Source organism: Aspergillus fumigatus, chromosome 3, assembly GCF_000002655.1.
Source record: "Aspergillus fumigatus Af293 chromosome 3, whole genome shotgun sequence".
Lineage (NCBI taxonomy): Eukaryota > Fungi > Ascomycota > Eurotiomycetes > Eurotiales > Aspergillaceae > Aspergillus > Aspergillus fumigatus.
The window spans coordinates 1,492,182-1,516,401 of NC_007196.1; the positions used below are offsets into that span (position 1 = coordinate 1,492,182).

Genomic DNA, 24,220 nt, shown 5'->3' on the forward strand with positions numbered 1-24,220 from the left:
CCTGGTGCCGCAGAGGGACACTGCATTCCTCCAATCGCCCATTCTTTGGTACTTTTTCGACAAGACGACCATGGGATGGACATGTAATAGCAGCGGAGGTCTTTTCTTTCGATGATATGGCTGCATTGCAGGATTTGGGGTTCGTCAAGTACTTGAGCGTGGGAAAAGCCTGCTCGTGCATCCACCTACAGCGGAATCATATATATTATTTGGTATCTCGAATGGTAGTAACCCCCTGGTCCCCCCAATACAACACATGCCAGAGTCAATCTCTTCGATTGATGGTAGGACTTGATGCATTAACATTAGAATCATGGGCAGATTGGACAGTAATGATAGAAACGAATGAAGCCTTATACAATATTACTTCATCAAAGATGAGAGGCCCAGTGGTACTAGCAGTCTTTGTCGACACGGTTCTACTGGCGATAGAGGCCACTCTAGAATGAGAATTCATAATAGCGGGTATCCTGAATGATAGACCGATGCACCCTTCCCTACCTAGGATTCTTTTGCCACAAGATCACCGATGTTTGATGTCCTGGGCCATGAACCAAACAGCGGCCCGCTGCAATGATGTGAACAACGGATCAGTTAACCAGAATCACAATGAGGATTCATATATCCTTCAGGACATTTGATCCAGAACTGAATAAACAAAAAAGAAGTTACTTATGACGGCAATCAGGTTGAAAGTGCAAGATATACCATGGTTCAGCAAGAAAAGTGATTGGCAGGAAGGTCGAGTACTTGGATGACTCCCAGCATCGACGACCTGGGTATGTTCTTCACCTAACCACATGATCTTTCCTCGATTCTTAAATCATACCTAATTGGAGATAACCTTTCTTACACTTACCCAGGGAACGGATGCTCATTGGAGCAGAGACAAACTTCAGCCCTTACAGTATATCATGGATATCATCGTCATGGACACTCCTATCCTCGTGACCCGACCAAAAGCACAAACGGAGTAGACGAAACCCTCCTCCGCCTTCGATTCCAATCATGTTGCTTACCAGCAGAGAGAAACTGTAACCATGCAAGGGGATAGATCATTGACTTCAGTTCCTCAGCCTCTAGTCTATAAGCACGGTGCAAGCTGCCAGGAGTGGATGAGCTTGATCGAACTGCAGTGATTCAAGGTATAATCGCATCACATCTTGACGGTTTTAGTAGTCACTATCAACCGCCGTAGATCTGACAGAAAAAGTTCATATTCTTTCTTCAAATAGTGATAGGTTTCAAGTTTAATCAAATTCTATGAGAAACTCGTGTCAAGATTCAAGTAATTTGTTCGAAAAAAAGGCGAATGACTTGGCAAGGGAGAGGGGGTTCTGTTGGAGAGTCCACAAACAACGCGAGGATGGAGAAATTGAGCGGACAAAAAGGAGGAACAACAGGTTGCCTGATTAGTTTCGTCTGCAATGCGTATAGACCGACATCAAATCCCCCTTTGTCTCCATTATGAGTATGATAGACAGGTGCGAAAGGGGGAGAAGGAGCTAGTATCCGTCGACTACGTGTATGAAGCAGAGGGAAGACGAGAAGTGCTGAGGGAGGCAGACAGTAGGACCATGCGCGTCCAGAAACAACATGAACTCGATACTCCTAGCGATTCCCTCCTGTTACTTTTAAAAGCTGATCGTCGCGCTACACTTGTTCAATCTGTACCTGCTAAATCATTATATAAAAGGCCAAGGTATGAAAAGCACAAATATCGAGGCAAAATAAAAATTAGAGACGAGGAAAGCAAAGAAAAGGAGGGAGAGATTTGACGTGTTGTGTCGCTTCTGCTTGCGAGTGATCCAGTGTCAACACCGGCTGCCCTATAAATCGCGGTGCCCCGCGGCCTTTCCACCCCTTCCGTTGTCGACTGCTTTTTCTCTTCCACGATTTCGCACACCACTCACCAGTCTATTTAAGGGGCTTCTAGACATTGAATCCATCTCCTGGATCTCTTGATTTATATATATACATAAATTCACCATCAGCAACACCAATCCCCCTCTTACCTTTCAACATGCCTCCCAAGAAAGCTTCCACTGGCGCGACCAAGAAGGCCACCTCGAGCCATGCTTCCTACCGTGGTAAGTTTCTACTGATCTTTCATCACCACAACTTCGCGTTTGGGCGATTTTTATATCATTTTTGTCGCGAATGCCTGCTGATTCTGAAAATATAGATATGATCAAGGATGCAATCCTAAATGTGAGTTAATCACGCTGTTTTCGAGGCGCCATTTGATGATGGTGCCGGGTGGGAACTTCCCCGACCGTGACACGTCTGCATGGCGCTTGACTGTCCCAACCACCCATCGGGCTGCTCTTATTTTATCTCAAGTTGGTCGCTGACATCTCTTTTATAGCTCAAAGAGCGTAACGGTAGCAGGTATGTAGTTTTCTGCTATTATTCCCAGTATAGATTCGTCGCCGCTTGGCAACGTGGTCCAACTTTCCCTCGCAATAACCTTACTGCTATGACGCGATTGAATTAACGTATGATTTTTTTTCATCATTGCAGTCGTCAATCTATCAAGAAATATGTACTGGCCAACAACAAAATTGCTTTCGCCAGTCAGGCCGCTTTTGACAGCCAGTTCAACAAGGCTATCAAGGCCGGTGTTGAGAAGGGAGAGTTCACTCAGCCCAAGGGTAAGTCACTACTTCCGCGCATGTTCTTTTTCTGCGGAATCATAGCACTGACGCGTCTCAAATTCCAGGTCCTTCCGGTCCTGTGAAGCTTGCCAAGAAAGAACCTGCTGCTAAACCTGCTGCCAAGGTCAGTTCAAAGTACAGGTTGGATCGATCAAGTGAAAACGTAACTAATATGCTTCACACAGAAGGCCACTACTGCCACAAAGGCTGCGGCCCCCAAGAAGGCCGCCGCTAAGAAGACGGAGAAGGCCGAGAAGCCTGCTGCCAAAGCTACCACCAAAAAGGCCGGCACCACCACCAAAAAAGCTGCTGGAAGACCCAAGGCCAACACCGCCAAACCTCGCAAGGCCTCGACTGCGGTATGTGACCATTATCGCTGTTGCTTCTCGATTTTCGGTGGATGCTAATACGTAAGCAGGCCCCTGCTGTGGTAGACCAGCCCAAGGTTCTCTCCACGACCAAGTCGGGCCGAGTGACCAAGACGACAGCTAAGCCCGCTGAGAAGGCCACCAAGAAAAAGGCCACAACGACCAAGAAGGCTGAGAAGAGCGAGGCGTAAATGTCATCGCTGAAGTCGTTTCTGAACGATTTGTCTTATGTTTGCTCCTTTCCTTTCAATGATTCTTTGTCCGTGACATGCGTTCTTGAGTGATATCTCTTTGGGCTGTATCCCTTTATTTTCTTCCCTTCTGTTGTAATTTGCTTTGTCCCGTCGCCTACCATCTTTACTAGCCGTTGCTGTGTCTGCTCCCGGGATGTCTTGTCGATTACTTTTGCTTTTTTTTTTGTTGTTTTTTTGGAATGTTGGTAGGGTTGGCGTCCTGCGGTGGATTTTTTTTTTCTGGGGGGAAACATCTGCGTTTGGGGCACTCGTTCGAGGATACGTTTTGAAATGGAATTGCTTCTTTCATGTTTATACGACGGACACACGTATACTATAGTTGCAGGTTGCGGTCATTGTACTGCTCTTGGGCTCGTACTTCCCGACCCATTTGGTTACGCTATGTACTGTGCACCATCTCGGCGTCGGCAATTTGACATACGCTCTCTGGACTTGTTTTTAGCCTCTGTGGTACGATGTTAAATTAGCAGAAGAGCAACATTGAACAATGAGCTACGGTTGCGAACAGCATTGGATTCCCAGCAGGGAACATTGATCGTGCTCCTCAGGCATGGGCTGCTCAAAGCGAGAAGCAAGAAGCACGATCCCTAGGATTACATATTATTTCGAATTCCTTGGCGTCTGAATTGGTTTTATCTACTCAGGATGGAAATATAATGATAGAACAGTCCAGTTTACTTCAGTCATGCGAGAATGTCCCTTGCTTGCCGATGATGTCTCCTGACCTGACATGCGAGCATGCATTGTAAGGATGTCGGTGTTGAACAGGTAGGTAGACAGAAAAGAATGCTTGACATAATACGAGCAGCAGTCATAGTGGTCATCGGTTCAGCTGCTCTGTTTATTGGCATGACAGGAGTGCCATATGATTGATTGATTGATTGCCGGGCCGTCAACTTAGTAAATATACTTAATCCCCTGTGTCAGATTGTTTTATATATATATGTATGTCGTGCTTGGCTTGTCCGAACCAACAGAACCAAATCTAGCGCAATAAAACAGAGATAGAAAGCGCTGCCTGGGAATCCGTCCTGGATAGCGTAGACTCTACTCCGTAACATAGGATCCATGATGCTGTATATCTAGCACAGCGCAAGTGGCATCAATGAGCAAGTCCCTTGGCAGTCGGCATGGGTGTAGTACGTGTAGTACGGGGTACAGTACCTCCGTTACCCTTCCTTCGGCTACGGGGACACGAGTACAGAGCACGCAACGGGGTAAGGTGTTCAACGTCTCCATCGTTGGACATATTCAAACTCAATGCACTTGTTTGTACCCGACTCTTACGGAGTACATCAATTATCACAATCGGAAGTCCTAACGATCTTGATGCTGCCATCGGAGCTGAACAGTGGAGTTGTGCCTGGCGCCTGATCTCTCCGCTCAAATAACCAACCTCGTTGTTTCCACCGGGAATATACCAATCATCGGTGCGGGTTCTTCATAATTATCCTCATAAATCATCAAATATGAACTCCACGAGGCCCTTAATGAGCAGCAATAGTGGTAATAAAACAAAGATCTAAGAAAAGAACATCCCTAGTTCCTAGAATCGGGGCCTGTAGACTCCAGGCCTCCGTCTTTCTATTCTCTCCTGTCTTGCTTTTTCTCCCCGCTCTTTTCTCTGTGTGTTTCCATCCTGTTGATATTATTATCACCTCACCACACTCATTTTCTCGACTGTCTTGAATCATACCCGACTCATATCAACGATAACAATCTTATCATAGTCAATCCCTCTCCCGTGCATTGACTGATCGAGGAACAATTATTACTGCTGCATAACCCCAACATACAGCATAATACCTAATAATCATTACTTTTTATCCGAGCTGGGCCATCCCTCTTCATCGTTGATCCAGCACGCACTCAACCCACTCACTCTCACACACTCTCTCGCTCCTCTGTCCTCCTCTCCAATCCTCGTCTTCATACATCTTTAACCGATCTCCTCCTCCTCCTCCTCTTTCTCTCTCCCTCTCCTTCGAGGTTGGTCTGTCTCGGTGATTCGCCTCGCCTCTGACCACGTTGTTGACTACTCCGGCTTGACTCCTTTCTTTCCGTCTTGAACATGCTTATCGGTCGCTGAACTTTCTGCCACGCCTACCCCGGCTGGCCACTCCAGCTCGACTCGGGAAGAATACCACCACTCCCCACCTCTCTCCTCCTCTCCTCATTCATTGCCTTGCATCCAGTTAATTATTACGCGCATTGAAATCAATACCCTCTGTCTCTTGATCGGTCGGCTATCACAAGCATTCCCTTCCCCTTTCTCCGCCTTCTGTCGCTGGTCCATCTCGTCGTTCTCCCATTGGTTCACAGCGTCGTCTTATTAAGTACCAGTCCCCGTAGCGATTTCCTCCTGTCTGCTCGTTCGGATTCGTTGGTCCACGCAGACCTCACGTCACAGTCCCATCTCCTCTTTCCTTCCCCTGGAACTCCTCCTCGCTGCCCCTTGGGAGCCGCAACAATAAAGGGAAAAAGGAGAGCACCATGCCCTCTTTCTCCAACGACCGGCCTTTTCAGTCATCTACCGCTACGGCCACACACCCTCGCCCGTTTGATTCACCGCAAGGGAAACCGCGCGACAAAGCACCCGTGGGAAATACCTTTCTATGGACAAACTGGCCGAACGGTGATACGAACCACATAGAATCTCAGTCGGGCGATCGTCATTATCCCTCAGACCTGAAGAATGGCAGTGCCTATTCTCTGAACGGGCCCCGATCAAGCGCTAGCTCCTACACACGAGATTTACCACATTCGAAAGATGGCAGCATGCATTCGTTAGGGAATGGATCGGTCCGCGATCCAAGGGAGAGTGGCCGGTTCTCGATGACGATGGACAAGGATTTCACTCGAAAATCTTCTGATGCTGGAGCCAGTGCTGGCATTGGCTCAGCTGCAGGGTCCATCTCCAGCGCGCAGCAGGTCAATGGGATCTCGCCGAGCCACCGCACCACCAACGGAAAGTCCCTGGTTAACGGAGACCGGCCCCAACCGTCGGTTGACGAAGTGGTTTCTCAGAACTCGGCTGCGGCCGCGAACGGGAACACCATCGTCGCCTCACTCCCCGAAGACACCAGCCGGCTCGCGTCCGAACCTGATCGATTGGCTGCCTCACAGACGACAACTCCTCACCGTTATTCTTCCCCGCCTCTCCCTTCCGCCTCCGCTGACGCTAATCACCCGCAAGATCCCGCAGCATCATCAGGCCTTCGACATCGACATACGCTGCAAGTTCCCCGAGCGACAAGCGCCCGCCGTAATAGCCGCGATCAAGGGGACGAGACTGCTTATAGTAGTGGTAGGCTATCTCCGACGGCAGGGGCCATCCGCCGAACGTCACTCAGTTTGGTTCGGCGGGCTACAAAAACCAATCTCGCGGACTCGGTTCCTGACGAGGCCAACGCGAACGAGGATGCAGCGCGTTGGGCAGAAGCGATCAAGCAGAGGAGAGCGTCGAGAAGGAAACGCCGCGATGACGACGATGACGACCGCGTCATCGTTGGAACGAAAGTTGACCAGAACCACGTGAACTGGGTGACTGCGTACAATATGCTGACCGGTATTCGCTTCACGGTGTCGAGAATCAACGCAAAGATGGACCGGGAGTTGACACCCGCAGACTTTGAAGCCAAGCATAAATTCTCTTTCGACATGTATGACGACCGTCACCTTGCATTACCCTTACCCATATCTTGGCAATTGGCTAACTTTTGCGTTGCTATTAGTACCGGTAACGAGCTGACGCCCTCTGCAAAATACGACTTCAAATTTAAGGACTATGCGCCGTGGGTGTTCCGGCATTTGCGAGCCAAGTTCCGCCTTGACCCGGCCGACTATTTGATGTCCCTGACCAGCAAGTATATCCTCTCCGAGCTGGGCTCGCCAGGAAAGAGTGGAAGCTTCTTCTACTTCTCCAGGGACTACAAATACATCATCAAGACTATCCACCACTCCGAACACAAACTGCTACGAAAGATTCTTCCAGAATATTACAAACATGTGGAGCAGAATCCTAACACGCTGATATCACAATTCTATGGTCTTCACCGGGTGAAGATGGCCTACGGGCGCAAGATCCACTTTGTGGTTATGAATAACCTCTTCCCTCCCCACCGCGACATCCACCAGACCTTCGATCTGAAGGGGTCCACTATCGGCCGGGACCTGCGGGAGCAGGATCTTGAGAGAAACCCGCGGGCCACTCTGAAGGATCTAAACTGGCTTCGCAGAGGCCGTCACCTGGAGTGCGGGCCCTCGAAGCGGCAATTCTTCCTCGCTCAGTTGGAACGCGATGTTGAGCTATTGAAAAAGCTGAAGATCATGGATTACTCTCTCCTGGTGGGTATTCACGACCTTGGGAGAGGCAACGAAGAAAAGCTTCGCGACAAGACGTTGCAAGTGTTTCAACCAGGAGGTGACCGTGAAGAAGAGACGAGTCCGAACATGCTGATGCGCACTCCTTCCAAGCTGGAAAACGAACGCAAGGCACGTGAGCTACGGATGCTTATCAAAAAGGAGCGTCCTGTGCCGCTTGATAAAGCCGCTGCGAAGATGCCTGAAGAGATTCTTGATGAGAGACAGTATCACGTCTTTTATGCAGACGACGGAGGGTTCCGAGCTACTCACGAGAACGGCCAGCCTGGCGATGAGATCTATTACCTCGGCATAATTGACTGTCTGACACATGTAAGTGCATTACTGCGATGCAACGCAGCCAGTCTCCCATCGAGGCTCTGAGAAATGACTGACACCGTGACAGTATGGGACCGTGAAGAAACTGGAAAACTTCTTCAAAGGACTTTCCCATGATCGTGGCCAGATCTCTCCAATTCCGCCGGAGAGCTATGGCGACCGGTTTGTTAAATTCATCAAGGGCATTACTATGTCCAAGGAGGAAGTCGAACGACATAGAGAAGCTCGAGCGCAGGGCGAAGCATCAGCAGAACGAACCGATTCAGTTGAACGAACAATGCAGGCTGCCGAGAAGGAAGCCGCAAAGGACGTCTCGACCACGCATCCTCGAACGCTTTCAACTATCTGGGACCCTGCGGACGCCAACGGACCAGGTCCGACGTCGACTCTGCCCATAGTGGACGAAGCCGGTGAGCAGAGCAGTGTTGGTGGACACAGCCAGCATAGCCGACAGGGGCCGTCGCTCACAGAAAAGGATCTGCCGCCCTTGCCTGGCATGGGCAGCTCGCAAGATGGCCCAAAAGGAAAAGGAGTTTCTTATAGCGGTCCCAACGGCACATTGTCACCTGTAGCAAGCCGATGACCGGCGTCGCCATTATACGACCCGCCACTCCGTTTCTGTTTCTGGCGTGCTGTTTTCGGTCGATTATCTCATGATATCCCCATTCGCAGTCAATGACACTTTTTGTTTCTTGGGCGCCATAGATCGTTTACCTTGCATCTTCGTGCGACGCATCTTCTCCCGCCATCTACCTGTTCTGCGCCAATCCTTGAGCAGACCGATTTTGTGATAGTGTCCATGCTACCATGATTGACATGATTTTCCTTAGTACCATGGTGTCCTCCATTGCCGCTCAGTCGTTTTGAGACAATCAATGCAATTTCCAACCCTCGTTTTTCTTTACACTATGACACAGCAGCTATCTTCGACCATGCGCACCATCATTCGAAACATTTTCATACCCTCTTTTTTATTCCCTTTTGTGTATTTTGCTTTGCCTTCTGTTTATTCATTCCCTTTTGATAGGTGCCGACTCCAAGCCAGGCACATCTAGCTGACAATCTCCCATGCGAAGGGCTACATGGATTGTCTTTAATCTCACTCTCTCGAACAATTTCTTCTCCTTTTATTATTCTTTTCCGTTCCCCCAATATTTCCTTGCATCACAAATATTGTTGTATATTGCTTCTCTCCTCGCTTCGTCCGCTCTGCTCCGCGTTACTCCCTATTTCAAAGCCGCCCATCGTCGGACTTTGGCAATTCTCTGCCATCCTAGACGCACTTGGAACCTTGCTGCCTGCTACTTCCTCCTGCAATTCATTCTGGCGATTCTCAGCTGTCCTTGGATCCCTGTTTTGGACTCAATAGTCTGCTGGGAGAAGCCTTGTTTTAATTTCTGTGAGCAGATTTGAGCGCGTCATCATTGTCTTTTTTCTCGCATTGTAAGTGAGTGTTGCACTTTTGTACGCCCTAGAAGATCGATAGAAGACTTTACACCAAGTAGAAAATTGATACCAATATGTTCCTGCTTCCGACATGACATCCACGGAAGGCATCTACCTTCAGTAGCAAGAAACAGGACCCGAGGGATTAAGGGAGTTTCCCCTTTTTCTCACGGCATCAACGGTTCCTTCTGTTCTTGTAGGCACTTCTTATGCTCATTACCTACAACCTCAACTTTCACCCTACCGAGACCTGCAATGTATCTCCCCGGAAGACAACATTTTCACAGGGACCGCCAGCAGGAAGCGTCGAGATCCATGGAGAACCCCCCAGAATGCAGTTTCAGACATGAAATCATGAATCAATTTTCTACCATTCGTTGAACCTAATCTGTGCCTAGCCTCAGGTGGTATATCAGAATAACAGGCCTTCTCAACCATGACGCCGGGATAGATGCAACATTGCAGGAGTTGAGCGAATTTCGTCGTTTCCAACTCCAAGGGAAAGACAGCCTAAGCAAGGGCAGAAGCTATCAGAAAAAGAAGAACAGAAAAGCAGAGGCCCAACCCCACCGGTGACGCCAGTCCAATTACGCATAAGGTAGAATATTCACTTTTTGAGTGTTGCTCCAAAGGGAGATCTCAAGTTTTCCGTGACTTATGAGATGAAGGTAAAGCCAGAAGATTGATGGGAAGCTGCTCCACCCTGTGTAGTGTTATCCTTGACGACTTTCCTTGATTTCTGGTCAAGAGGATGAAGCAGGAAGGGAGAAGAAACATGGAAGAATATCACTCGGCCTTTCCCTGAGTAACTTTGGCGGCCTGGACGGCTGACATCTTTTGAGTCCATCCTTGCGTGGGCTGTGGTTTCTTCACAGTGCGGAGATCGTCGGTGGAGAAGCCGGAGATGCGCATGTTGTAGTTTCTTTCCAGGACGAGTTGGATGTCGCGGATTTCAAGCGTAGAGGATGGGCGCAATTTGGCGAGACGGCAAGCAGCGGTAATCACGTCATCAACGAAATCGTCGGCCATTTGCAGAATGAACTATCGCGATGATTTAGCAAATGCATATCCTGACCATCGTACACAGCGAAAAGCAGCCCTAATGTGAAGAATAGAACTTACCTCTTCGGCGTCCGGCGTAAGGCCTTCACCCTCTCCTCCGCCGGTGACCTGGCGCACCAGGATGTCAAGCATCTTCTTGCTCAATACACGCTGGCCTTCGCCTTCAAGGACGTAGCCAGGATGCTTCTGGATGGCTGGTTGGCCCATCATACCCATGGCGCCATGACTGGGGCCGCCAGACAAAGTGGGTCGGGCTGGTGCCATGCTGACTGGCTCCGGAGGAGGAACATTGAGGTTCTTTGGAATGGCCATGTTGATGTTACGCGCTGAATTTTCCGACGCGCGATTGGAAATATACCCCTGAGGATGTGCATGAGGATTGGCAGCTGCCTGCGACACATTTTGTTGAGCCAGGTTATTGTTCGCGGCGTTGTTGGTATAATTCTGAGCGGCTTGCGCCATGGCAGCTTGATGGGACAAAGGACGTGGTGGACCCTGAACGGTCATTGGCTGCGAGGCTGAAGGAGTAGGCGTCGAACCGTCCGGATTAGGGGTCTGGCTGAACGTGACCTGCGCGCCTGGAGTCCCCTGTTGGGAAAGAGGTTGCGGCTGCTGCTGTTGTGGTTGGTGGGAAGGCGCGGCGGGAACGGCAGGTGCGGTGCCTGCAGCTTGTGTGACCGGCGCTTGGCCCGGCTGAGTCGTGGAGGGAGGCATGGCCGCTTGCCCGGCTTGATTTCGCGCCGCATTTACAGCAGAGTTAATGGTGTGAGGTGCCGGAGTGGGGGCTTGCCCAGGGTGCATGGGTCCAGGAACATTCACTGGACGCTTGTCACCGGCGGTGGGCGCAGGTGTGGCGGCAGGCGCAGACCCAGTCGCAGCGGCAGCCTGCTCTGCAGTCCCCTGTGGCTGTTGAGGTTGGCCGGGCGCGGCGTTTGGTAGACCTGCTCTATTCAGCTGCTGGTTCTGTTGCTGTGCCTTGAAGGATTCCTGTTGCTCCTTGAATTTGTTCAGGAAGTCGCTGCCTTCTCGGTAGAGTTTCTCCGCCGCGAGCTGCCGATTTTTAAACTCCTGCACCTCTTCCTGGCTCATGTTCCCAGCACTCTGTCGCTGCGCAAACTGTTGGCGCAGTTCCGCGATACGTACGCGTCCAATCTCCTGTTTCTGCAGCGCAATACCGTACCGTAGTCTCGCCTCCGGCAGCCATGTTTGCACCTGTTCTTTGCTGATATTGGGAGGGAGGAAGAAGTGAAGACCGTTCACTTTCTGTTGGATCTGTGGGAGAAGCTGCGAGAAAGACTGTGGGTTGGCGGACTGCGTACGTTGAACTGGCTGTCCCTGCACGGCTGCAGCTGCCGCCTGAGCCTGTTGGTGCTGCTGGAGTGCTTGCTGACGGTTTTGTTGATACATTCGCATGCCTTTCATCAGGTTCTGAGAGAGCTGTGTGAGTCTCATGTGGGCGTTCTGGTATTCCGCACTCTGCGGGTCCCGGCTGTTGAGTATCTCCCAGAAATTGCGCACCAACTGGGTGTGCTGAGCCTTTTGCTGCTCATTGAGATGAGGTAATTTCTGGACCTGGTCTGTCCGGATTAGGTTCGAGTGCTGCTGAGGCGGAACCATAGGCTGATTCGCCTGAGCCTGAGAGCCATCCATGTTGGTCGGCAGCGAGGATCTTGTAGTCTAATCAGGAAGGAGTGGCTGAAGGGTATACTGAGGCCCGCGAGGGAAGCTAGTTGTATGGGACAAAAGGAGGTGGCACTTGTGACGATGTGACTTCGTAGGTGTTAGTTTGGAGGTCGCAGTCGCGAATCCAGCCTAGATTGCGTCGTGATGGTGAGAGGAGATATACTCGTAATTTACCTCGTAACGCTGGCAGACGGGTCAAAATAATTCCCACGGAGTGGATTTCAAACCCCAGACGCAGCCTTCCAGCTTGAGAAAGGGATGGATAAAGCCTGGTCAGTCCCCGTATTCGATGAATGATGGCGGAGAGGAAGCGGAAGGGAGTGTTAGAGCCTCAGGCTTGGCATCACAGCCTTAAATGCGGCGAACACTGGAGTGAGCCTCACTAAAAGGTTATTGTCTATAATTTGACCTCGTTACTTAGCTTTTGATTCGGCTTCTATTGACTGCAAATAACCTACAAAAATCTTACTGAACTATTCACTAGTAGATTTGGAGACTAGTATGAAACTCGGATCCTAGGTATACTTGACACTTGTGCATCGGAACTCATAGTAAATTTGTTAGACGGATTGACCACAATCGCTATCTGAAAAAGTACAAAGACGATCTCTGATCAGGTATGTTGGCCTCCATGCAGCGCAGGTGGTGGAGCGCTAATGGTGTTTCGAAGGAGGGCCAATCTGATCAAACAGGCCATGTAGGTAGAACCATGAATTGCCTGCTCAGATTCGTTGAGCAGATATTAAGATACAAATGCGCTGATTTTCAGTGTCAATGAAGGCTTGAAGATCCTCGTTGTAGAATGACAAGTGAGAGCCAAGCCAGACTTCCTTCAATTTCTTCACAGAGTGACTGCTAAGGAAAGGACTGCTGCAATCATATGACCCCTATTCAATTCGTAAACCCAACCCAACCGATACACGTATAGTGGAGCAGACAATATCGAGATCTACCAAGAGGAACTCGTCGCCTATGCGAACATTCGACTGCTGTGTCTCCGCACTAGGGTTCTAGTTCTGAGAACTAAAAGTGCTGTCCGAAGACAGTTCAAAGTATGAAGCCTACAGTGTTCAGGCCCATTGTGTAAGCGCAGATGGCCAAAACTGACAGGGCTGGCTCGGTGCAAGCCCCAAAAATCTCGTTTTGACTGTCGCATGAGCACAAACGTTCAAGTGCTGTTTATAGAGTTGTCTGTTCACTTTCCTGATCGGATTCAGCCAAGGAACGTACTTGGTAACGGCAAAGAGATTGCCAATCAACCATTGAAAGGATTCGGAAGTCATGACGGTAGCTTGTCGAGGCGAATCGAGGCGAAGAGAGGCTCATCCTCACGCTGAATATGGGGCGTTAAACAGTGGTCGACCGGATGGCTCAGCCTATCAAGCCACCCAAATCCCTTTCCATACCGCTTACTCGCGCTTCTAGAGCTCGTTTCCGCCTTTCGAGCTCTCTGATCTCCTCCATTTCTCGCTCAATATCGGCGTCTGTGACTTCCAGAGTGGCGGTGGTAGGATTGTCATAGTCGTCGTACTCCTCCCCGTAGGACTGGCTCATCTGCTCCAATTCTGCAGTGTTCCTCGCTACTCGGTCTTCTAATTGAGCAATAGAACCACTAATCAGCTCGTGACGATAACGTAGAGTCGCAATTTTCTCCTGGGCACCAGCAACGGGACTCCACGAAATCAGCACCAGCAAATGAAGAGTAATTCGTATACGCAGCTTACTTACTAGACATTGCAGAGAATCTCCGCCCCGCGAAGAAGAACGTCAATATTGACCTCATTTCGCGTTCCCCTGGCTGATGTTCCCGCGGAGCGCTTGATCTCGTCCATCATGTCAGAACCTAGGACTCTTGCGACAGCCGACTGATTTCTGTTATTTCGCACAGCATAAATCCGACTCGCCATGGACTCCCCATCTGCTTCGGATTGAAACATTGTTCCCCTCCTCGTTGCTCGCCGTTGGGACTTGGCAGATGGGTCCGTCTGGAAAAGTGCTCGTTCATGAGCTTCGGTATCGCGGATCAAAGCAGTGATATCGTGAGGGCCCAAAAGAGCATTGGTGAATATGCGAGGCTGGGGAAATCTGTCAAAACCCTCAATTAGCATAAAGTTCACAAAGAGGACAGAGGCTATACGCTTACGGTAACTCGGCGATGGCATTTGAAGAGAGCTGGATTTGCTCCAGATGGTTTTCGAGTAAGGACATCGTTGAAACCGCTACCTATCGAGATTTGAACAGAGATGATTGCCACAATATAGTATTCAGATCAGTGCTCCGGGAGCCTCAGTAAACTAAAAGATAGTACAACAGGCTACACTGTAGACAGACACTCCGCACGACAACAATATTACTCCGGATGTAAACACCCAATGGAGGCGGCGTTGGCTCGCGTCAATCACCGCCAAGGTGGAGCTGCTGCCATAGGTGTTGATGCCTGAGGCCTCAGTCGACGCTTTCAGGTGGCAACGCAACTGTTTTGCGACCGACAAAAAGAACAGTTCACTCTGTAGCTGTGGTCCCTAGTAGAAAGAAGAGATATACCTAGGCGGTACAGCTGTTGACCAACTCACAGCTGAGTAGGACGAACCTATCCCTTTTTTTCTTCTTACATGTTTCAGTAATTCCATAGTCAATAAACCATAGTGAGGCGAGTATTGTTCTGCAGCTGACCAGCTCCAGCATCACATCAGCTGCCGCTCCCACTGAGTTAACTCACTAAGCTTCCCCCAACTGACTAAGCCCTGTGCTGGTTCTCTCGCTGTCCATCCATCCATCTCCAGGTCAACCTTGACATCACATCACCACTTCATCAACTCATCTTCCCCTACTCACCGAAGCCCCATCGCTCATCTTTTCTGATTTTTCTTGGTTCTTCAATCCCTACTCTTGTCCCTTCGTCAGTTCTTTGCAAACTTGCTTCTCGTCCTCGGACATTGGTCCTCTTCTTTCCCCTTCCTCCGTTCCCCGGTTCCTGCAATCGCTTCTTGCTCAGCCGAGCTTCAAGTTGAAGAAAGATGCCGGCTGAGAGACGTTCGTTGCGATCGAACAGCAAGTCAGATACTTCTTCATCTGCTAACGGTGAAAAAGCGCGTTCCAACTCGCAGAGCTCAAGTTCCAACAAGGACAAGGCCGCGCCAAACCGTGCCGCTGCCAACAAGGCCAAATCTCCCACACCGGCGGCTTCGTCCAATAACGTATCTAACTCCGGTATGGGCGAGCAGCGTGATCAGCCGCATACCAACGGCGTGAACGGTTCTGAAGATATTGAGATGGGAGAGGATACGGCAGGTGGGCCTACATCCTCATTCAACACCCGTAAGGATCGGAAAGGTGACGAGAAGATGACTGTTGTAGTGCCCCCGTCCAAGGGTTCGAGGTTATCCGGAGAGAAAGGGCAGGACCGGGAGGAAGATGTTGTCATGGAGGCCGCAGAGACTGATTCCCAAAAGCCCGAGTCGGAGGTTGATCCCAGAGTCAAGGCCATTCAAGGTTCGTTTCTTTTTCCCGCTGCTGTCTTGATGGATGCATGCCTAACCATCACCGTTATCACTTGGGCTATAGATATCAAGACCAACTTCACACTTCTCGAGCGAGCTGTAGCCCACTTCGACCCCAGATTTACACTGCGCGTTCTCAGGTCGATATCCTCAATGCGCAAGCACATCACTGCCGATGTGCTGGCAGAAGTAATCGTTGAGACCTATCCACCCTCAAGTGCTACTGCTTTTTTCTTACTGGAAGCTATTGATCAATCTGGCGCATACGAGAGCGCCATTGCTAGTTCGAAGATGGAGGTCGATTCTGACAAGAACAAGTCTGCTCCCAAAGAAATACTGCCAGAGGTTGATACCTATCTATCCATCCTCGTTCAGATCTACCTCTACGACAAGAAGGATATTCAAGGGGGCGCAAAGTTCTCGACAGCGTTGACTGAGCGTCTGCGGACTCTTAATCGTCGCACGCTAGACTCTCTTGCTGCTCGCGTATACTTTTACTACTCCCTCTTCTTCGAGCAGGTTGCTCCTCATCCTCCATCTCCTGCTGCGGCGGTTACCTCCATCCGCCAGCCCTTGCTTGCTGCCCTTCGGACAGCCGTTCTCCGGAAAGATGTCGATACTCAGGCCACCGTGATGACCCTTCTTCTGCGAAATTACTTGTCTACATCCCACATCCCGCAGGCAGACTTGCTCATCTCTCACAACCGCTTTCCGCCTTCTGCATCAAACAACCAGATTGCTCGGTACCTGTATTATCTGGGCCGGATTCGTGCGATTCAGCTGCAATATACGGATGCCCACGGGCACCTGATTGGTGCCACTCGCAAGTCTCCTTCGAGTCACAGTGCTCGTGGTTTCTACCAGGCTTCTCACAAGCTGCTCGTAGTTGTTGAGCTTTTGATGGGCGATATCCCCGATCGTGCAATCTTCCGCCAGCCTGCACTTGAGCGCGCTTTGCACCCTTACTTCTTGCTCGTCCAAGCGGTGAGCGTTGGAGATTTGGATGGCTTCTTGAACATTGTAAATACGCACAGTGCAACGTTCCGGAAAGATGGTACCTACACCCTGATCCTGCGTTTGAGGCAAAATGTCATCAAAACGGGTATCCGGATGATGTCATTGTCCTACTCTCGCATCTCGCTTCGGGACATTTGCCTGCGTTTGGGCCTGGACAGTGAGGAGTCGGCAGAATACATCGTCGCCAAAGCAATCCGCGATGGTGTGATTGAGGCCACCTTGGATCATGAGCATGGATACATGAAGAGCAAGGAAGTCGGAGATATCTATGCCACTCGCGAGCCTGGAGAGGTGTTCCACGAACGTATTCGGGCTTGCTTGGCTCTGCATGATGAAAGCGTCAAGGTAGGCTCTCGGTCTTTCTTTTTTTTTTCACGGCCCCCCTTTCCCCCCCCCCCCCCCCTTTTTTTAAGGGGTTCCGATCTTCCGAATTGGCTTTTGAATTCATCACTAACATCTGCGTCTTCTTCTGTGTAGGCCATGAGATTTCCCATGAATCAGCATCGCCTCGAGCTCAAGAGCGCACAGGAGGCTCGGGAACGGGAACGAGAGCTCGCCAAAGAGATTCAGGAGGGGGATATTGATGACGAAGACGCTGGCGGTGATTTTGACGCCATCTAGTGGCCCAGAAGACTGCCTCTGCTCATATATGATTCTGGTCAGCTTTGCCTCTGCCAACCGAAAATGGCTCCCAGGCTGGGCTTTTGCAGTCCGAGTCATGCTACGCCATTTTCCTGCCCGGTCGTGTATGAGGGGGAGGTTTGCTGAATAAAACCTGCGAGCGTGATTTCTCCATATTTCCTGTACTCACAGATCTACTTCGTTTCCGGTTATCAGGACGGATTCTGTCCTGTGGATGTCGTCCGTCCAGCTGGTCATCTTTGGTGGAAGTCTCAACAGGATCATCTCTGTAATCTTCTATTTACATTTTAGACAAGAAAACCTCAACGCGTTTCTTGTAGAAAGTATGTTACCAGTTGCATTTTCCACTTAGAAAAGCTTGCCATACTGGCCAATGCTTTTCACATGCCTGAAAAAGGTACGAGATACCCTAGTGATTAATTGTGATGACGATGTGTTCTGGTCTGGCCTTGGAAACCGTTATCTGTGGTCCTCTCCCGTTCCGGTCCGAGCGCAGCTCCGTAAACTCGAAATCTTTGGTCTTTTTTTAATAACTGCGGAAAACATTATGTACTCCGCAAAGTGAAAGGCACACGACGCCTTGAATCGTTAGGACTCTCGGCTGCTCTTGGACCTTATTGTATTTGCTTTTTTTTTTTTTTAAGATTGCGACTCCTTCTGAAATCAACTATAGTTACTCTCGCCTGAGCATGAGAGCTCGAACAGTTTCGGCCTCTGGCCTTGTGCTCTCATCTCGAAGAACACCTTCCACCTCGATATGCTGGCAATGCCTCCGCGATGACCTTTCCAAACAATTGCAGACACACGCTCGAAACTATCACCCAACCCGGCGGAAAGATGCCTCCCCCTTCGGCGCTGCCGTCTCTGCAGCACAGACAATCTTCAAAGGTCTACCAAAGGCTCCTCCGGGGATCTCGGTGGACCCATTGAGGATTGTAGGAAAAGAGCTCAAGTTCCTAACGAAAAATATTCGTCAATTGCTCGGCTCGGGACATCCGACTCTCGATAAAGTGGCCAAATATTATACCCGAAGCGAGGGTAAACACATGCGTCCCCTTCTAGTGCTCCTCATGTCTCAAGCGACTGCCTTGACTCCGGGAAAGAGTCGTCCAAACGATGTAGCCCCAATTTCGGTCAATGATCCCATTTCCTCACCTTCTATACTCGCCGACACGAATCCGGATACAAACAGCCTTGTTTCAGAGTCAGCCGAGGCCCAATATGATTTTGTGGGGGACGAGAACATCCTGCCATCCCAGCGACGACTCGCTGAGATTACCGAATTAATCCACACCGCATCGCTTCTCCACGACGACGTGATAGATAATGCCGTCAGCCGCCGGTCGTCGAACTCTGCGAACCTCCAATTTGGAAACAAAATGGCTGTTCTGGCCGGAGATTTCCTGCTAGGCCGAGCCTCTGTTGCTCTAGCACGCTTGAGGGACCCCGAAGTCACCGAGCTCCTCGCCACTGTGATTGCCAACCTGGTTGAGGGCGAGTTCATGCAGTTGAAGAACACTGTAGCGGACGAGAAAAATCCCGTTTTCACCGATGAAACCATCTCGTACTACTTGCAGAAGACCTATCTGAAGACCGCTAGTCTGATTAGCAAATCATGCCGTGCAGCTGCATTGCTTGGTGGTAGTGCGCCCGAGGTGGTTGAAGCTGCTTATTCCTATGGTCGCAATCTCGGCCTGGCGTTTCAGCTGGTGGACGATCTGCTGGATTATACGGTGAGCGGGGTCGAGTTGGGCAAGCCTGCTGGTGCAGATTTGGAACTAGGACTTGCGACTGCTCCGCTGCTCTTCGCTTGGAAACAAAACCCCGAGCTGGGTCCCCTAGTAGGCCGCAAGTTTAGCCAGGAAGGAGACGTACAAAGAGTAAGTGGTGACTCCTAGCCTTGGAAACCCATTCATCTCGCAGCAGTGTGATAAGACCGAAAGCTGACAACTCGCCAGGCCCGTGAGATTGTGTATAACAGCGACGGTATTGAACAGACGCGCGCTTTGGCCCAGGAGTACGCTGATAAAGCCGTTGCTGCCATTGCCGATTTCCCTGACAGTGAAGCGAAGAGTGGTCTGATCCAGATGTGCGAGAAAACCATGAATCGGAGGAAGTGAATCATTTAAAAAGGCAGCGTCAGGAGTCCGTCGGACGACGGTATATACCAGCTGGGGCTCAGGACTCAGTTGTCTAAACATGCTCCCGATTTCATACGCTCTCTACATCCAACCACAGATTGACACGAAGTGTACAGCCATCGATCGTGAAGTACGATCAAGTGTGACATTATCCTTCCACTATCTATGTATCACTAGCCCTCTCCTTCTATGATTGCTGGAATCTCTGGAATCTGCATCTTTCTGTCCCCTCTCACCAATACGTGCCTTCCCTTTGTTTGTGCAGCTGGTTGACAGCGATAAGACAGGCCAGGGACATATGATATTTGAGACAGGAAGACATGAAGTGTGATTGTCATTAGATCCAATGTTTCTTCATGTGATTCTTATGGGACCATAGAGGTTTTGCTATTATTAGATCATCAAATGCTGTATGTTATTATTGCGATTGTGGCATTATGAATTCATTTTACTATGAGTGAGACATGGATTTGTACCGTGCTATGATGCAGTGATGATCGAGTGCTAGATATATCTGACCTTGTGTGACTGCCGAAATAGGTCATCTTGACCATATCTTGGTTGCATTTAGCCGTGGCCCTAGTACTCCGTAGCATATGGGAGGGATTTCAGGAGAGTTCATGGTATTGGACAGATGGATAGACAGATTGCATGTATGAAGTGACAACTGCTCATTTCCGGATTATTTATCTCCTAGTCGCTGTCTTAACCATTGCTTCAAAATGGTTTCAGATTGATGCTTTCACACTCCTGCAGGATTGTACTCATTGGATGGGTCCAAATGATATTATTCCATCGGAGCAATGATGATCCAGCAGCATAGCACCTGCTGACGCTGATTTGTGGAGTTCGTAACGTTCCAACGTTCCTCGCGCCGGGCATACAAGTTACAACTAAACCTAGTTGGGACAGCTATCGTCAGGTGCCGTCATAGGTCGATTTCTGAGGAAGGGATCTGTTATCATTACGAGCGGAAGGCACGGGGAGCAGAATCGAACAGCAATCTCACGGCAGTTCACTTGCATACGCATGAACTATCTATCTATTTACTCCTGAGCTGTGGAGGGGTCGAAGACCGAATAAGGAGTATCGACGATCCTGGGATCATATTTGTTGATGGTGGTGTTGGTTACTCATGTTTGCCCTTGACTTGACCTGACGACCTAGCTCGCCGGCTGTCTGTTCCACGTGAGACAAGAGTACAGCAATACATACATATATTGTATTGGACACGACTGCCTGAGTCTCTCTTGCTCTCATTCCATGTGTTCCTGATATTCTTTTTCTTCTCCTCCTTGAATATCTGTCTACCTCCTGAACCACTCATTCCTTCTCTGCCTCCCTGTTGTCCTATACCACCTGCCTCATAGTGTGCTCCTTCCGCTATCTTGCCCGTGGCTCTATTCCCCTCACATGGTGGCAACAGTGGTACCGACGACAATGGAGGCTTTCCTGCTGCTTCTTTGATTGACTTGGTCCCGATGGGTTCATTCGGTAGTTTTCTTGTTGCATACTTGATCGGCGGACTCACCTTCATCCCGCTTGTCCTGTCGCTGATTCTCCTTCATGCGTATCTTACCTTTCCGCGCGCTTCCCCACCCTCCGATCATCCAGACGGACCATCCCCCGATAGCATTCAGCGACCGACCGATGATCAGTTCAGTCTGAAATCTGGTACAGATGAGCTAGCAGAAAAGTTTCAGCGGACCCACGAGTCCGATGTCGCTGCCGGCTATTTTGCTGTCTGTCGCGAGTATGTCCCTGGTGGAGTCAATGGCAAGCCTCCCGAGAGAACCACCCCAGCGGGTGAGGTGATCGCCGCCGAGAGCCCCAGCGTCTACCAAACTATGTACCGGAGTTTGTTTGATAGGAAGCAAACGCCGACGATCGAGCCTGCGAAAAACAATGGCAAGAACGGGAAAAGGGCCCGTAATGTGTTTTACATTGTTCTGCGGTAGGTGTCCATTACTGCCGTTTCCCTTTGATATTCCTCAATGCTGACCATATCGCTGGATAGACATGGCCATCTGATGCTCTATGACGACGCCAACCAGGTGGAAGTTCGATACGTCATTTCTCTCGCGCACCACGATGTGAGCATTTACGGTGGTGAAGGAGAAATCTTGGAGGGCGAACTTTGGCTGAAAAGGAACGCCATTTGTCTTTCGAGGCGGTTGGACTCCCTTGGTGACCTGGGAGGGCCGACCCCTCCTTTTTACCTCTTTTCCGACAATCTAACAGAAAAGGAGGACTTTTACTTCGCTATGCTCCAGAACCAGACTAGAATGGGCGACTCGCCAAATTGTCCGCCCAAGCATCAGCAGTTTGACGTCAAGCATATTGTCACCCTAGTCCAACGTCTACACTCTTCCGAGGAGCAACTGCAGACGCGGTGGATCAATGCCGTTCTCGGCAGACTGTTCTTGGCTTTATACAAGACTCCGGAGGTGGAAGACTTCATTCGGCAGAAGATCACTAAGAAGATCTCGCGGGTCAACAAGCCAAACTTCATCAGCAAGCTCTGTTTGCAGCGGATCGACATGGGTGAAGGTGCCCCTTTTATCACAAACCCGAGGCTCAAGGACCTGACGGTCGACGGAAACTGCTGCGTGGAGACTGACATCCAATATACCGGCAACTTTCGGCTTGAGATTTCGGCCACTGTTCGCATTGACCTAGGTCCTCGTTTCAAGGCACGAGAAGTCGACATTGTGCTCGCTGTAGTTCTCAAAAAGCTTGAAGGCCATATGTTGATTCGGTTTAAGCCCCCGCCCAGTAACAGAGTGTGGGTTTCTTTCGAAACAATGCCAAACATGGTTATGGACATCGAACCGATTGTCAGCTCGAAACAGATCACTTACGGCATTATCCTGCGAACTATCGAGAGCAGAATTCGCGAAGTTGTCGCCGAGAGTGTGGTTCAGCCATACTGGGATGATATTCCCTTCCTGGACACCGCTTCGCAGCCTTACCGCGGCGGCATCTGGCAACGAGAGGTCCCAGGCCAAGATTCAAAGGCTGAGATTCCTGATGAGTCAATCAGTCAGCCACAGACTCTGACTACAAAAGACTCAACTGAGGCTCTGAAGACGAAGGACGATCGCGCAATGAGCATGCCAGTGCTTTTGGAAACCACTGCCGGATTGAAATCACGCAAAAGCTCCAAGTTGGTTACAACAGACTCGGAAACGAGTATATCATCAGCCGTTGATAAAACTGGCGGTTTGTCTCCGCCGCGCGCTATTCGATCTCAAACGTTTTCGAATGTGGCCGATCCTGTCGTCACTGCTGATAACGTCAAGATCGAAAAAGCTACGAGTGATATCAAGGGCGAAGAGAAGAGCAGTGCTGCCAGTGCCATGATTGAGATCTCGAACCGTTCGCCTCCTGGCTCGCCGAATAAGACGCCGAATGGATCACCGCCCTCAATCAGCCAGATGAACCCTGAGAAGCTATCCTCCAGTCGAGGGTCATCTTTTATGGAGTCTATTGAAAGTGTTAGCGAGTTCGCCAGCAGCTCCCCAACGCGCCCTACATCTGCGCACTTGGCTAGTGAATCGTCAAACGCTCTCCGAGGCGCTAATGGAAGTTCGAACGCGTCGATCAATAGCGACAGGTCGCGCAGGCGAAGCACGTTGGAAACAGTAGGGACCCTGACTAGGTCCGTCACGTCTTCGACTGCTTCCGAAGAGAAGCCAAAATTATCTATCTCGCTGGGTACAGCGACCGCGGCAGCAAAAAAATGGAGTTGGAGTGTGTTTGGAAAGGGAGATTCAAATAGCCAGGAAATTTCTCGGCCTGCAGGCACTCCCGACGAGCCGATCGGACGTGGTCACCCTCTTCCTCCGCCAGGCACCCCCTTACCGCGCCCTGATAAATTCGGTATCAAGAGTAACCCTATTCCTCGACGGAAGCCTGTGCCCCCGCCACTCCCCGGGCGTTCCAAAGGTGACGCGAAGCGGCCCGTTCCAAAGCCGCCCCTGCCAAAACGGAAGCCTCCAGCGAGACCGGAGGGTGACGAAAGCAGTCCCGACGAATTGCTCGTGGTTGAGGCGCCATACGATTCGACGCCCAATAGCCCGGCGCCTGATTCCGCTTCTGAGATAGGCATAGTACTGCCGATTGCGACTCAGGCAAATACTCGGGATCTTTCCCGTTCTGGATCGGACGATGTGGTTGCAAGCCGCCGCTGGGATGATGGTACGGAGCAAAAATCAAGCGAGCATGACTCGTTTGGTCATGGAATGCCCGGTGTCACCAAGCACGGCATGGAAATATTATCTGCAACAGATGGGATCTTACCTTAGTGAGAATCTGTACCACTTCAGCTGAGACATCTGATGAAGGAAGAAAACCTCCAGTCTCGATGTCACTTCTTATACATGTTTTATCCGGACGGTTCTGCGGCGCAGAGCCAGTGTATGATTGTGGGCAGGCCGGCGTTCTTGGTGCAGATAGGTTTATTGAAGGACTGACCGCAGTATAAATGTGGTCTCTTTGTATTGTTCTCATTATTGGGTAGATGGTCCTATTGCCATCTTATTCTACAGAAGTACAGCGTAGTACTAGCACTGTTTCAAAGTAGAAGTTGAAGTTAGCATATTGAGCATACAGCAGTCACCTGGGTTCTCAGACTGATGACATATTTAGATCCATCGCTAGGCAGAAGCTTCACATATGTAATCACAATGTTGGGCTTCATGCCCTCCGTTAAGGAGATACTGCTATCAGGAGGACTACGCGTTGCCA

The 24,220-nt window shown here is 50.2% G+C and overlaps 7 protein-coding genes across 7 annotated transcripts; 5 read left to right on the plus strand and 2 right to left on the minus strand.

Annotated features, from left to right (window-relative positions):
* The first annotated feature begins 8 nt into the window (after positions 1-8).
* AFUA_3G06070 (histone H1/H5 family protein) lies at positions 9-3,972 on the plus strand. Its single transcript, XM_749906.2, has 7 exons — positions 9-2,090; positions 2,186-2,211; positions 2,369-2,391; positions 2,524-2,654; positions 2,723-2,781; positions 2,843-3,016; positions 3,076-3,972. Exons 1-7 carry the CDS (start codon positions 2,024-2,026, stop codon positions 3,214-3,216), a joined length of 621 nt encoding a protein of 206 aa, XP_754999.1. The 5' UTR covers positions 9-2,023; the 3' UTR covers positions 3,217-3,972.
* On the plus strand, positions 3,973-9,660 carry AFUA_3G06080 (1-phosphatidylinositol-4-phosphate 5-kinase). Its single transcript, XM_077804338.1, has 3 exons — positions 3,973-6,941; positions 7,014-7,974; positions 8,048-9,660. The coding sequence occupies exons 1-3, from the start codon at positions 5,773-5,775 to the stop codon at positions 8,561-8,563; spliced, it is 2,646 nt and encodes an 881-aa protein (XP_077660494.1). The 5' UTR covers positions 3,973-5,772; the 3' UTR covers positions 8,564-9,660.
* A 35-nt stretch (positions 9,661-9,695) lies between these two features.
* AFUA_3G06090 (putative transcription initiation factor TFIID subunit 12) lies at positions 9,696-12,366 on the minus strand. Its single transcript, XM_749904.2, has 3 exons — positions 12,346-12,366; positions 10,549-12,258; positions 9,696-10,467 (listed from the first exon to the last, which is right to left on the minus strand). Exons 2-3 carry the CDS (start codon positions 12,136-12,138, stop codon positions 10,213-10,215), a joined length of 1,845 nt encoding a protein of 614 aa, XP_754997.1. The 5' UTR covers positions 12,139-12,258; positions 12,346-12,366; the 3' UTR covers positions 9,696-10,212.
* Positions 12,367-12,730: 364 nt separating this feature from the next.
* Positions 12,731-14,379, minus strand: AFUA_3G06100 (uncharacterized protein; the record flags this gene model as incomplete). The annotated part of the gene is made up of 4 exons (XM_749903.2): positions 12,731-13,369; positions 13,560-13,843; positions 13,900-14,256; positions 14,315-14,379. 4 exons carry the CDS (start codon positions 14,377-14,379, stop codon positions 13,242-13,244), a joined length of 834 nt encoding a protein of 277 aa, XP_754996.1. The 3' UTR covers positions 12,731-13,241.
* An 809-nt stretch (positions 14,380-15,188) lies between these two features.
* On the plus strand, positions 15,189-17,695 carry AFUA_3G06110 (proteasome regulatory particle lid subunit RPN3; the record flags this gene model as incomplete). The annotated part of the gene is made up of 3 exons (XM_749902.2): positions 15,189-15,663; positions 15,736-17,033; positions 17,166-17,695. The coding sequence occupies 3 exons, from the start codon at positions 15,189-15,191 to the stop codon at positions 17,307-17,309; spliced, it is 1,917 nt and encodes a 638-aa protein (XP_754995.1). The 3' UTR covers positions 17,310-17,695.
* A 109-nt stretch (positions 17,696-17,804) lies between these two features.
* Positions 17,805-20,215, plus strand: AFUA_3G06120 (trans-hexaprenyltranstransferase). Its single transcript, XM_749901.2, has 2 exons — positions 17,805-19,210; positions 19,289-20,215. The coding sequence occupies exons 1-2, from the start codon at positions 18,020-18,022 to the stop codon at positions 19,448-19,450; spliced, it is 1,353 nt and encodes a 450-aa protein (XP_754994.1). The 5' UTR covers positions 17,805-18,019; the 3' UTR covers positions 19,451-20,215.
* Positions 20,216-20,344: 129 nt separating this feature from the next.
* Positions 20,345-24,109, plus strand: AFUA_3G06130 (SMP domain-containing protein). The gene is made up of 2 exons (XM_749900.2): positions 20,345-21,425; positions 21,489-24,109. Exons 1-2 carry the CDS (start codon positions 20,953-20,955, stop codon positions 23,776-23,778), a joined length of 2,763 nt encoding a protein of 920 aa, XP_754993.1. The 5' UTR covers positions 20,345-20,952; the 3' UTR covers positions 23,779-24,109.
* The last annotated feature ends 111 nt before the right edge of the window (positions 24,110-24,220 follow it).